At 37.0% G+C, this 14018-nt stretch overlaps 1 protein-coding gene and 1 pseudogene across 2 annotated transcripts; both read right to left on the reverse strand.

Annotated features, from left to right (window-relative positions):
• Positions 1–3498: 3498 nt before the first annotated feature.
• Positions 3499–4425, reverse strand: LOC306640357 (olfactory receptor 8C8-like; the record flags this gene model as incomplete). Its single annotated transcript, XM_079104558.1, has 1 exon — positions 3499–4425. One exon carries the CDS (start codon positions 4423–4425, stop codon positions 3499–3501), a length of 927 nt encoding a protein of 308 aa, XP_078960684.1.
• An 8437-nt stretch (positions 4426–12862) lies between these two features.
• LOC306640348 (olfactory receptor 8C8-like) lies at positions 12863–13796 on the reverse strand (annotated as a pseudogene). The gene has a single exon. The product of its transcript is annotated as an olfactory receptor 8C8-like (transcript).
• Positions 13797–14018: the final 222 nt, after the last annotated feature.

A 14018-nucleotide genomic window follows, 5' to 3' on the forward strand; every position in this document is an offset into this window, starting at 1 on the left:
GCCCAGGTGGTAGGGCACCTCTTTGGTTAGGTTATTACAATGGAGCACAGAATCCAGTTTATCTCATTGTTCTTGCTCCTGCCAAACTCTTGGTGAGCAATCACTTCAGACCCTCTGCCTCCCAGGAGCCCCATTCTCAGCCGCAATCTTCCAGAGCAACCAGACAGAAACCCCAGCTATACAAGGTCCAACTCAACGGGCCTGGGCACAGTGCCTTTACCTGTGCCCTTCTGTCTTGCAATGATTAGAAAGCTTTGTTCTGGTCTTTATTCATGAAAGACAAGGAAGAACTGTGTGAGAAGTACCTTAAAATGTTGGTAACATATCAGATTAATGGCATTTCATTACTTTTGAGTGATGGAATGAACTAGGTGGGAAATAGGAACTATTCCATGAGTACCAGAATATGAAGTACCTGAGATTTCTAATTTCATTTTTTCACAGGAAGTTAAATCTCAGGTTATTGCTCCTTTAAATTAATTTTTACCTACCTATTTAAATTACTATAATAGGAAAAAGTTTTTACATTAAAAAAATTAAAGGTCCTTAATATATGTTAATATGGTTTAAGGATGGTTTTTAAAAACTTAAATTGTGTTGATAGGGAACTATCAAACATAAAGAAGATAAGAAAGAATAATCCATATTTTTAACAAATTACACATACACTTCTAAATATTCATAATTGTCAAATAAGTTAAAATGCTTTAAAATTATTTTTCTTCTCGTTTAATCACATGACCTTTAAAAATTTTGCATTTGAATTTAAATAATTTTAAATAAATTAAAATTAATTGATTAAAATTTTAAAATATTTTAAAGAAATATCATCAAACCTGGATTTGACTAAAAAGTTAACTCAATTAGACTTGCAATAAATGCCAGCAATTCAACTGGTACAATAACCCTGTAGGCTTTATAAAACTGAGACACACTATTGGATGATTCATTCTTTTTCAGAATGCACTGCTGACAACAACATGGTACTAAGACCACAAGTTTTGTGCTATGCCTGTGACTAATATTTTAAATTTTTGTTGTGTACCTAAGCTTCATAGCCATGGATGTTTTATACCTCCTTCTGTCTTCTATATCTTTATTCAAATGTGTGCTTCAGAGAAATTTTCAGACCAGTTTTAAGAACTCTGTCTAATCATACCCATAATGAATACAAACAAAAGAAAAGCAGAAGTTGACCCTAAGCATTCAGACTTATGCTAGATAAAGTAAATTTCAAATGCATTGTAATAAATAAATTTATAAGTAGAAGTTCTTAACATTCTATTTTAGGAGCAATAATTTTAAGGAGAGTCAATTCAAGTTCATAGCTTGCATCATTTTCTTCTAAGACTACTCATATAAATCAATGTTTCAGAACTTTTCAAAAATCATCTTTATATAAATATGAAAACTACAGTGATGCTGGACTGGGGTCCTGTGACTAGGATTTTTCCACTGAAGAGCATCTGCCCTGAACCAATTCAGGGAAATAATGAACATCAGACAATATTTCTGTGCAACAACATTTCTGTGCAACATACACAATAAAAACATCTGTAGAGCAGTTTTCCATTATTTTTATATTAATAATCCATTTTTGTCTCCAAACAATGCTATAATATCTAATAGATTTGAAAAGTACTATTTCTGCATATCAGAGTAAACATTCAACTCTTGAATTTCTGAGTCTGCCTTATTGGACTTAGCATTATAGTCTCCAATTCCAAGTGTTTCTCTGATATACAGAAGCTAGTCTAAAATTACAAGGGAAAAGAGAGAAAAGAAATGGGTTGGGGGAATTCCATCAAAACAAAAGAAGGATCAGGGGAGTCAAAGAAGAGGATTGAGTCACAGGAAGGACAGGATAAAGGGAAAACAGTGGAATGAATCTAACCTAACTCTAATAGGCACATACATAAATATACTACAGTGAATCTCACCTTTACATACATCCACTGGACTCTATTTTTTGATGTAAATAAATAGAAAGCTCAGTAGAGTAAAGGGAAGAGGAGGAGAATAAGCGTACTGGGAACTTAATTGGAGCAGAACACTCCAAGCATTTGTAGTTATATCAAAATAAATCCTAATGTTATGTATAACTATTATAAACCAATCAAAATATATGAATAGTACTAATGAAAAGTGACCTTATTTTAAGATGAAACCTGTACAACTGATGTGGATGTTTCTACCAGGGCATCAAAGTCTTGCATATTATCTCTCTACTGTTGGTATCTTGGCTCAGATCATTTTTCCCATATACTCTGCACTTCTAGGTTCACTCTGAACAACTCTCCAAAAGTTCTGTCTGTTCTTTCAAAATTCTCCTTTCTTTCTTTCTATTTCTTTACAGGATGCATAATGGGATTGAAAACAAGGCTCTGTATAGTTAGTCTTTGAATGAGTTACATAAACATTTTATCATCTATAGAATAAGATGAGGAGATTTATGTTTAATAGGGTAAAGACAAAAACCCATACAAATGGGGAGTTGCTTGTTGTTTTTCCTTTTTTGTTGGTGGGCAAAGGATCAGATCCAGGATCATACTAAGCATCTCTCTACCTGTGAACTAAGTAAGAGGTTTTTTTGTTTGTTTGTTTCTTTGTTTGTTTTTAAAATAATAAATTGAACTCTTTTTGCAAAAGATAATCCTTATAATGTAGCAGGAAAAAATCTTGACATTAATATTGTTACTATCTGTAGTGAGGAATACCATTAAGAAAATTTTAAAACAATGACAAAAATCTAGAGATCAGAGACAAACTGGTGAAAACATCAAGTCCGTGTCTGTCAAAATATCAATTGACCAATACATTGTAATTATTGGTGAGGTCTGAGAAACCTGGAAAGAGGGTTGGGATTGGACATCCTCAAATACTAATACAAATAAACACTACAAGTACACATTTCCATTTCAGATAGGAGCCTCAATATCTAGAAAAAGAACCATTCTTTAAGTAACCTGAATAATTCTTGGAATTTTTACTTTAAACATCCACAACGTTGTGATCCCTCTTTCTTAAGGCATTTATTAGACAATAAAACCTTGAGACACAAAATGGACCTAACAATATAGTCTCAAGAAAAGATTAAAGAAATAAACTTGTCAGAAAGCATTCAACTCACCAACTTTCCTTGGATAGAGAAGACATACAAAAACATACTAGATAGTCTTCCATACAGATAGAAAAGACTTCACTCTAGGGTCTCCATCTGCACAAGGAATAAAGACAAATTTGGTGTCTTCTTGGTACTAAGAACAACTTATCCGACTCCAAGAATAAGCCCATATAGTCACATAGCATAGTGTGAAAACAAAAATTACAGTAAAACTCCAGCTCGAACTATAGAATAGAATGAAAGATGAAGGTGGGGCAGGGGAGAAAAATAGAAAGAAAGTGATTAAGAAGAGCAGGAATTACAGAAAAAAAAAAACAAAAACAAAAAAAAAAACAGCAATGGGAACAGGGACCAAGGCAGTCCAACTGGAGAGTTCAATTTGTGATTCTCTTCAGAGTTCTCTTCAGAGCAAGTTTGACATCCTTGTTCCTGAAGCTATAAATGAGGGGGTTCAGCATGGGAACCCCAAAATTGCAAAACACTGAGAAAAGTTTCCCCTGGGTCACAGATCCTGGGGATGATGGTTTAATATGAGTGAGCAGCCCAAATCCATAGAAGAGGCCAACAGTTACAATGTGAGAACCACAGGTGCTCATGGCTTTAGATGAACCCTTAGCTGAGGACCTGTGAATGACATTATAAAGAATCAAAGCATATGAGATTAAGATCATGAGACTAGATACACTGACAACTGTCACCACAACAACAGAACTCACAAGCTCATTGACGTAGGTGCTGCTGCAGGAAAGTTGAAGGAGGGGGAAGATGTCACACATGTAGTGGTTGATGATGTTGGAATCACAAAAGCTGAGCCTCATCATGCACCCTGTGTGGACCATGGCACCAGCAAACCCCAACAAGTAAGAGCCCAACATCAGCAGAGAACAGACCCTAGGGGACATGATGACCCCGTACAGCAGGGGCTGACAGATGGCCACATAGCGATCATAGGCCATGACTGTTAGCACGTAGCACTCTGAGTTCACAAAAAAGCAGAGGAAAAATAGCTGAGTCATGCATCCTGCAAAGGAGATGATGTTCCTCTCTGAAACAAAGCACAAGAGCATTTTAGGGGTACAGACAAATGAATAACAGAAATCAATGAAGGACAAGTTAAAGAGGAAGAAGTACATGGGGGTGTGAAGGTGCAAATTCAGGAAAATTAGAACAATTAAGCTCATGTTTCCCATCACAGTGACTGCACAGTTCACCAAGAACAGGAAAAACAAAGGCAGTTGGAGCTCAGTTTGGTCTGTTAATCCCTTAAGGATAAACTGTGTCACAGAGGAGTCATTTTCCATAGCTGTCATTCTGGAGTGAGATCGTTAAAAGCCAGATTGGAAGATGATGTTTAAATGAAACTCAAATCTTTGACCCCAGAAGGAGAGCAGGAGCTGCTGGTTTCCAAGCTCAGGGTGGTCTGAAGACACACAGCCAGGACCCTGAAGTGTACAGTTTCCTGAGTTGCTCCTTGAGGAGTTGCCAGGTCCTTCCTGCTTCCTCCACCCTTCATGTGTGTCTCATCAGGGATGAATGCTTGCTGACTCCGCAGTGTCTCTGAACATCGTTCCTTCCCTCCTCATTCTGAAAGAATTAAGGTTGAAAAGTAAAAAAAAGGTGGTTTTCTCCACAACCCATGATTTTTATAGTTTTGGCTGTGAAGGAAAATTATCATGACAAAGATGTTTCAGTGCTCACCTGACGCACTGCAGGTCTCACTGATGCTGGACCCCAAGGGCTTCCTCCCTGCTATCCTGAGGAGACAAGTTCTGAGGATGAAGCGGGTGATAACAGTCAGCTCAGATCTTTCTCTGACATGCTAGAAGAGCTACTGTGGGGGAGATGCCACGGTTTCTATTTTAGAATTTCTGCTGTAATTACTCATCATTTGTAGAAAGGAAAACAGCCACCTCATATCAACCTGCAGAACCTCACCTCACTCACTTGAGAATTTATTTCCCTGTGGTTCCAGGGAAAATGAGTAGAAGCATAAAAATTTCTGCTGTACTTTATGCCTTCCTCCCAAATTGGGTGAGTCCCTGGAGGCAGAAATTACTGAAGCTGTGTTTACAACCTGTGTAGTAGACCTAACATTGGGTCATTTGAGACTCAAAATTCTACACAATGTGTTATTTTCCACTAGGAATGCCTGATCCCCAGGGCAGATTAGGGTGTGGCCTCATTTGTCAATTTCTTCCTCATGCCCTACAGAACCTTACAGGACTTGTGTGTTTCTGCAAACCTCTGGGATTGCATTAAGAAATATTACATCATATGTTTAACATGATGTTAAAAGAGAAGTTGTAGCAAAGAGATTAAAACAATAGGAGTACCTCCTCAAATCAGTCTGAGCTTAAATCCAACCTTTTCATCATTATGGTACTATGCACACAGAGTATCTACTTTTTAGGTTCCATTTATATGCACATATACTTGTGGGTATCCATAAAATGAAAATCATAAAAATGGATGTCCCTATGACAGTTCTTGCATACTACACATAGTTACATCCCAGAACCAGCAATAACAGTAAAAGCAATACAACTGAGAAACATATAAGAGCTATCTCATCATGTTGTGGGAATTAAATGAAATAATTCCCATAAAGTATTAGAACTATACTTAACATACAAAAACACCATAAATAAGTGTTAATACCCCTTCCCTTCCTCCATTATTTTTCTTTTTTTCTTTTTTTTTTAACTGAGGATCAAACCCAGGACTGAGGCAAGCACTTTGCCACTGAGCTACATCCCAGTCCCCCATTTGTTTCTTCATATGACTCAAGGGTTCTCCACATTGGCACCCTTGAAATTTGTGTAAGGTGAGTCTTATATGGGGGTGTCCTATGTAATATGGAATGCACAGCTCCCTACACACTTCCCTTTTGATTTCAGTACTATCCTGCCATCCCCACCCCACCCAAACTCACACAACAATTGTGACCAACAATAGTTTCTCCAGATAATGACATATCCTTTGGGAAGTATTATTGCTCAGAAAATGATGTGCCAAGGTGTGGCACGTTGGCATGTTGAGTACTTTAAACCAAAGGACATTGGAAGGACTCAGAACACAGACTATTTCTGACCTTTTCGTGTGCTCTACTTTTCCCACAGGGAAAACCATTAAAAGAATTCTCCTTTCTCAAGGTGGGTTATTGAAAGTTGAGCTCCTCTCCACAAAGTCAGTCCTGAAACATAGAAGTTTGTGTACAAGAGCCGGCCATGAAGAAATTCTCAGAACTTTCTTGTCTGAGACTAGATCATTAAAGCCTCATTTCAGAAAGACTTCTGGTCTACATCATTGAGGAAGACCATAGAGAAAGGCCAAGAAGAATCAGAACAGACAGGCCTTGTTGGGTTTCCCCTTTCAGATATTACATACCCTTTTTGTCTAACCACATTTCTACATAGCAGCCCACTCTTCATCAAACCCAACCATAAGAGTAAATAGGTTTGCCTGGGTTCTGGGTCTTCCTAAAGAAAGTTTCCTTGATCAGGTGAAATTTTGATTATATAAATCTATTGTATTTTTCTATTATAAATCTCTTTCATTTTAAGAGTGCTGACCTGATCCTTAAAATGGGGAGAAGGGGGTAAACCCCACCTTTTTATCCCTACAGTGCCAAAATCCTCCATGCTTGAAAATCACTGGTCTATCTATACAATCTGTCCTACTTTACATCTGTGTTACAGACAATTCTGTTTAATACCTATCACATACCACCAGCTCAACGTGCCCAAAACCAAATTTAGATTTTGTTATGATTTCCGGGGCTGCTCATCATGAGATCATCATTTGCTCAGTTACTTTCAAAATTTGAGGATTTATAACCACACACCACCACTGCATATACACACTGCTATTCTTCCTGTTCCCCATTCACAATTACTAACAATATGATTGGAATCATAAATTCAGTTATATCAATATTCTTGTTGTTACTGAGACTTTTTAAAAACATGTCCACAGCGAATCCATCATAAACTGTGATTGTTTTTGTTTCCATAACTCACTTCTTTGTTGGTTTTGATACTATTCCCTGTATTCTTTTTGTCTTTTCCCATTTCTTCCCCATTTTTTGTAAATATCCCTTTAATACCTTCAGCTATGAGTATTCAATTTCATCTTAAATAAGATTTTCAGGAGCTTCTTTACCCACCCCCATATTGATAGATTATCTTCTAACTGTGATACAAAGTCTGACTTCTTAAGATCTGTCATCCTCATATTTGGGATTACCTTTATTTATCATGTCCTGGAACTTCTATTTCCTGGATCACATTAATCATAAGACATCACACTTTAGATCCTTGAAATACAGTAGCTGGATGGCAGTTATACTTAGCTTCCTTGTCTGAAATTATCTTAGGCACCATAACATGTAGTCCTTTTGCATGGGAATGTTCAGATGATTATAAGTCACTATCCATTCAACCCAAGGACTGCGTTTCAGCATACTATTTACCAATCCCAAAGAAAGAACTTGGAGGACTCAACAGAGAGGTTTTGAACATGTTACTACTTGCTGGCTCCTTGATAGTAGGACAGGATACAAAGACCACACTGCACCTACAAGCAGAGGAATATTAATAGACTAGGTTGCACGCCACTGTGCAGATGGAGCTCTTCCAGTGTTTTTCTGAGTATCTTTTACTACATCCGCAAGTCTCTCTGCTTCAATCTTCACCTAAAGAGTAGAGATAAGGGAATGGCCAGTTTCCCCCTCCATCATGACCACATTCCTTAGAGTCCTTCTTATCTCCCTGCAAGCTCTACTATGCACTGATTAGTGTTTACCCCACCACTGTTCTTTCAAAATCTTCAAGATGTTCATCAATCTGAGCTCAACACCTAATCTCTCTTTTCTTTATAAAGAAAAATGTTATGTTACTTTCCATACATCATGGAAGTTTAAGGTCTGACATTGTTTCCATTGATCTGAACATTCACAAAGTTGCACCTTACATGTGTGATATTCTTACATTAAGAGGATCATTAAGTCCATTGTGGAGTGCATGGCCTTATGTTCTGAAAAAAAAATGTTTTCATACTAGAGATTGAACCAAAGAGTGCTCTATCAGTTAAATTGTTGCTGTTCTGGAAAGGACTGGGCATGGAACCCAGGAATTCTGTATTCTAGTCAAGCATTCTTCAATGCCATACATCTTCACCCCTTTTGTTCATTTTTACTTAACCTAATCAATAATTTAATTAAATGATTTAATTATTTCCTTATTGTTGCATTTTAAATGTTCATTTTATATTGTGGACACAAGTCCCTATGTTTTGCATATACTACCTCATCCCAAGATATGATTTTCCTTTTTTATTTTTTGTAACAATGATTGAAAGGTGACAAAATAAGTTAAATAACAACTTCATTTTCTGATATTTTGGGTCTACATTACTGAGACCTAACCACCCATTAAACACAGTTAAAACTACTGAATAAAATATGACCTGGTTTGTGATTACATGGGTTTCATAATATGCAGTAAGATTCTATGGTATGTTTCATAAACTGGTAAAATTTTTAAGGAATATGTTGTAGATGGCAAGAAAAAAAAAAACACTAGTATATTCATTATATACTATACTAATAAAATTGCTCCAAATTTAAAATATCCTTAGGAGGAGACAAATGGTTTTTCCTATTTCTTAGATAATATTCTTATATGAGACATTTTCATAATTACTAATAAAAATACAAACTCTTTCTGGAATAAATCAGAAATCAGTTATATTATGCTTTGGTTTGAAACAGATACTTGTAATTCTTCATCAAGAATTTTTAAAGATTATATCTCTAATTTCTTTGATAATCACCCTCAATAATAAATAATGAAAGGACATATGATAAAGATTAAGTTTTAATTTAGTAGACAAATAAAATTATATAGTCCATGGGATACAATGTAATGTTATGATTACATTTACATAGTGGGGTGATAAAATCACACAAATTAATATAGTTATCACTTCCCATAGTTATTCTTATTTGTAGTGAGAACATTTAAAGTTCACCTTTCAACAATTTTGAAATAAGTACTATATGATCATTAACTATAGTCATTGTTCCCTGCAGTAAACTAAAATCCATTCCTCCAAACTGAACCTTTGTCCCTTTGACCATCACCTCTTCTACCTACCTCCCACCTCTCTTAAGCTTCATCCCACTCTCTGTTCTGTGAGATCAATACACACAGAAAGACAGGCTCTGTATGACCTCACCTACACATGACATCTAAAAAGTGATCAAGTTTAAATCAGTTTTAGCACCATTTAAAACTTTCTAATTGAATTATATGTAGATAATGTAAGAGCTATCTTTCGTTCACACTTTGAATTCACACTCACTTTGAATAAACTCAGAATCAGTTTCACTTTTTCATTTTAAGTTCTTGAAACTAACAAGGAACCCCTAATTTGTAGAAGCCTTATACATCATTCGATTAATCACACTGCAATGGTCTCACACTCCACTTGAAGACTCACTGTAGATGGGCAGAAGTATCTACCCTAGGGAGATGAAGGTTGGAGATTTTACCTAGAGAAGTGATTGTCAAGATTCCCCATCTGAATTCCTGCTACCACACAGGACAGTGCCTGAGACTCAGCCCTGTGCACCTTGGGCATCCAAAACACAAACTCCACTGTTGGGAGAAATCCTAGTTCTTGGCTAGCAGCAGTGAATATCTCAAGCGTGTAAGGAAAACTTGCAGGGAGGAGCATTCTGCTTCAGCTACCTAGGAAAGTAAACAACTGCCCCAAATTGATTCAGTGTAACCAAGGGAACACATTAGGAACCTGGTGGTCTGAACCCCCGTGGCACATTGTGATTGGGCAAGAAACCTATAAAATGTATAGCTGTTCCCACAATAAATGAGTTTGCAGGTTGCTCACCACAGCCTGCTTCCACCCAACTCCCCAAGTCTGGGTCTTGACTCTGCGCCCTTACCCCGTATATAAGCTAGCCTGGCACAAGAGAAACTATACTCCACCAGCAGCCCAAAGGCCTCTTTCCCACAGGGTGCTGTGTACCTCTACCTGTGACAGGGTAGCTCCTGTGCAGATGGTGGGGAACCACTTTGTTTGGAGCAGAGAAGCTATTTTAGCTCATTGTTCTTGTTCCTGCCAGTCATAAGACCTCTTTACTCTTGACTTCCCAGGAGCCTCCTTCTGGGTTAAAATCTGCCACAGCAACCAGAGAGAAACCCCATCTGTACCAGGTCCAACCTGACTGGCCTGGGCACAGTACCTCCACCTGAGCCCCCATTTACCATCCTGTCTGCCTTGGAGTCATTAGAAGTTATGTCCCAGACTTTATTCATGAATGAGAAGGAATGAGAACTACTCAGAGGAGTACTAGTATTTTAGTAAATTATACATAAACACTTCCAAATATTCAATAATCACCAGATAAGTTATATATTCTAAAGTTAGCTTCGATCTAATTGACATATAATTTTTTAAAAATATTCTAGAATTTAAGCAATTTTAGTTATAAATATTCTTAAGTGTCATTTTTCTCTTTTTTATTTTTATTTGTGTTTTTTAGTTATCCCTTACAGTAGAATCTATTTTGATACATTTATACAAGCATGGGACATATTTTATTCTAATAAGGATTCCAGTCTTGTCGATGTACACAATGTTGAGATTCACTGTGGTATATTCACAAATGTACATAGGAAAGTTATGTCAGATTCACTAAATATGGTTTTGATTACAATGTTAAATCAATTAGCTATGAAAGTCAATACTAGCAATATAACCTTTAAAATAAACCTGTTGACTTTCCAAACTGAGCCATGCTGTTGGGTGATCCATTCTCCACCAGGATGTGCTGCTGACGACGATGTTGTACTCAGATAACCAGTATGAGTCCTGAGTTATGCCTGGGACTCACGTTTTCCTTTTCTGTTAAGAACCCTAGATTTATAGACGTGGATGTTTTATAACCTCATTCTCTTTCTTTAATAAACATTCTTGTCTTTTCAAATTTGTACTTCAGAGAAAGTTACAAACTGTTTTAGAAACTCTGCCCAAACAATGCTATAATGAATATAAACAAATGAGCAGAAGTAGACACTAAACATAGAAACAATACTTGAGAAATTAAATTTTATACACATTATAACAGTAAGAAAAATTATGATAAACATAAATCCTTCACTTTCTGCTTTCCTGGCAATAATTTTAATCAAGGTGAACTAAAGCTCTTTAACTGGCATCAATTTTGCCTAAAATTATTCATATAAACAAATGTGTTAGAACTTTTCAAAAATCATGATCTTCATATAGATATGAAAGTTACACTGATAATGAACTGCTGTCCCATGACTAAGACATATCTACTGAGGACATCTGCCCCAAAGTCAACGTAGGTAGCGATGAACCGCAGGCAGAGAACACTATAAGAATATTTTGTAGAGCAGTTTCCTGTCATTTTTATATGAATAACCCATTTTCTCTAATAAAATAACATAATATATACTATACTTGTTAAACTACATAGACTGCTAAGGAAAAAATTACATACCTCACCAGAAAGACTTGACCCAAACTGCTCGGTCTCACCATCTTGAAAAATGAATGAAATGGAATGACACTTTGTAGCCCACCCTGTTTACCACACTTTAAAATGAGACACTTGTAGCAAATATGGATTTTTCTACTTGGGCCTAAAAGCCTTGCAGATCATCCCTGTCTCGGCTCAGAGCACTGTTCCCACGTGATCCCTACTTCTAGGATCAGTCTGATCGACTCCCCAGAAGTTCTATTCCTTCACAATTCTTTCTTTCCTTCCATTTCATCATAGGATGCACAATGGAGTAAAAAATTTTAAAAAGTGCTCTGTATCATCTGCTCTGCAGCCTTAATCATCTCCCATAACCATTTCCTCATCTGGAGAACAAGATAAAGAAATTTATATTTAAAGGGATAAACATAAAAAACCATTTATACATTAAGGTTATCTGTCTATCTTTTGCTTTGTTTAGGTCCTGGGTGTCAAACGCAGGGCCATGTACAACCAAACACTTAACCACTGCACTAATACTCAACTTTAGCTTGTGTTTCAAAAGTACATAGACCTCCTTTTGCAAAAGGAAATCCATTCTCAAGTATCCATAAGGATAAAATCGTGGTCCAACAAAGTTTACAGTACCATTACAGGTGTGAGGCTAAAATTCTAGAACAACATTCATTTATTCTTTAAAAGACTGAATTATTTTGGAAATATTTACTTTACCACACCACGATTTTTGTCATCCCTCTGTCTTTCAATGCAGTAATAGAAAATGGATCAACAAAATTATGTCAGAAATTCTATAAAATTAACTTGCTAAGCATCAAAATCATCAAGTTTTCTTAAATTGAGAAGACAGATAAGAAAAAATAACAGTGTTACTTATAAATAAGAAATACATTAGCCCAGTACCTCCATCTGGTATGGGAAATAAAGACCAAGATGCAGCCATATTAGGATGAAGGATGAGTTTGAAGTTGAAGTCCAAGAATAAATCCACCTGGTTATCCTACATTATTTCACTAAAAATATTCAGATATTTCATTACAAATCCTGCCCAGATTGTAGAATAAAAGATGAAGAGAGAAAAAAAAAAAAAAAAAAAAAAAGAACAAAAGAAGGAAGATAATCAGGAATAATAGGAAGCAGAGAAAAAGATCCAGCAATGGACACTGGAACCAAGGCATTCCTAGGGGCTCAGCTCAAATTGTTATCCTCTTCAGAGTTCTCTTCAAAGCAAGTTTGACATCCTTGTTCCTGAGGCTATAAATAAGGGGGTTCAGCATGGGTATCACAAGAGTATAAAATACAGAGAAAAATTTCCCTTGGCCCACAGACCCAGAAGATGATGGCTTTATATGTGTGAGCAGCCCAGATCCATAGAAGAGGCCAACAGTTACAATGTGAGAACCACAGGTGCTCATGGCCTTGGACCAACCCTTAGCTGATGACATACAAGTGATATTATAAAGAATCAAACCATAAGAAATTAAGATAAGGAGGCTAGACATAATGACAACAGTTGCCACAACAACAGAACTCACAAGCTCATTGGAGTAGGTATTGCTGCAAGAGAGCTGGAGAAGGGGAAAGATGTCACACATGTAGTGGTTGATGATGTTGGAATCACAAAAGTTGAGCCTGATCATGCACCCTGTGTGGACTAGGGCACCAGCAAACCCCATCAAGTAAGAGCCCAACATAAACAGAGAACAGACTCTAGGAGACATAAAGACTGTGTACAGCAGAGGCTGACAGATGGCCACATAGCGATCATAGGCCATGGCTGTCAGCACGTAGCACTCTGTGTGGACAAAAAAGCAAAAGAAAAATAGCTGAGTCATGCATCCTGCAAAAGAGATGATGTTCCTCTCCAAAACAAAGCACATCAGCATTTTGGGGGTAAAAACAAATGAATAACAGAAATCAATGCATGACAGATTAAAGAGAAAAAAAGTACATGGGAGTGTGAAGGTGTGAATTCAGGCAAATTAGGCTAATTAAAGTCATGTTTCCCACCACAGTGACTGCATAGTTCACTAGGAACAGGGAAAAAAGGGGCAGTTGGAGCTTAGGTTGGTCTGTTAATCCCACAAGGATAAACTCTGAAACGGAGGAGTCATTTTCCATAGCCATTGCTTCTGGAGTAGGATCTTTAGAAGCGGGAGCAGAAGGTGATGTTGACCATGAACCTCAAATCTTTGACCCCAAGCGGGCAGGAGCTGCTGGTTTCCAAGTTCAAGTTTGTCTGAAGACTCATAGCAAGGTCTCCAAAGAGCAAGACTTCCTATGTTGATCCTTGAGAAGTTTCCATTTCCTTCATGCTTTCCCCACCCATGATTTGTCTCTGTCCAAGAA

Source organism: Sciurus vulgaris (genome assembly GCF_902686455.1).
Source record: "Sciurus vulgaris genome assembly, chromosome: 11".
In the NCBI taxonomy this organism is placed as follows: domain Eukaryota; kingdom Metazoa; phylum Chordata; class Mammalia; order Rodentia; family Sciuridae; genus Sciurus; species Sciurus vulgaris.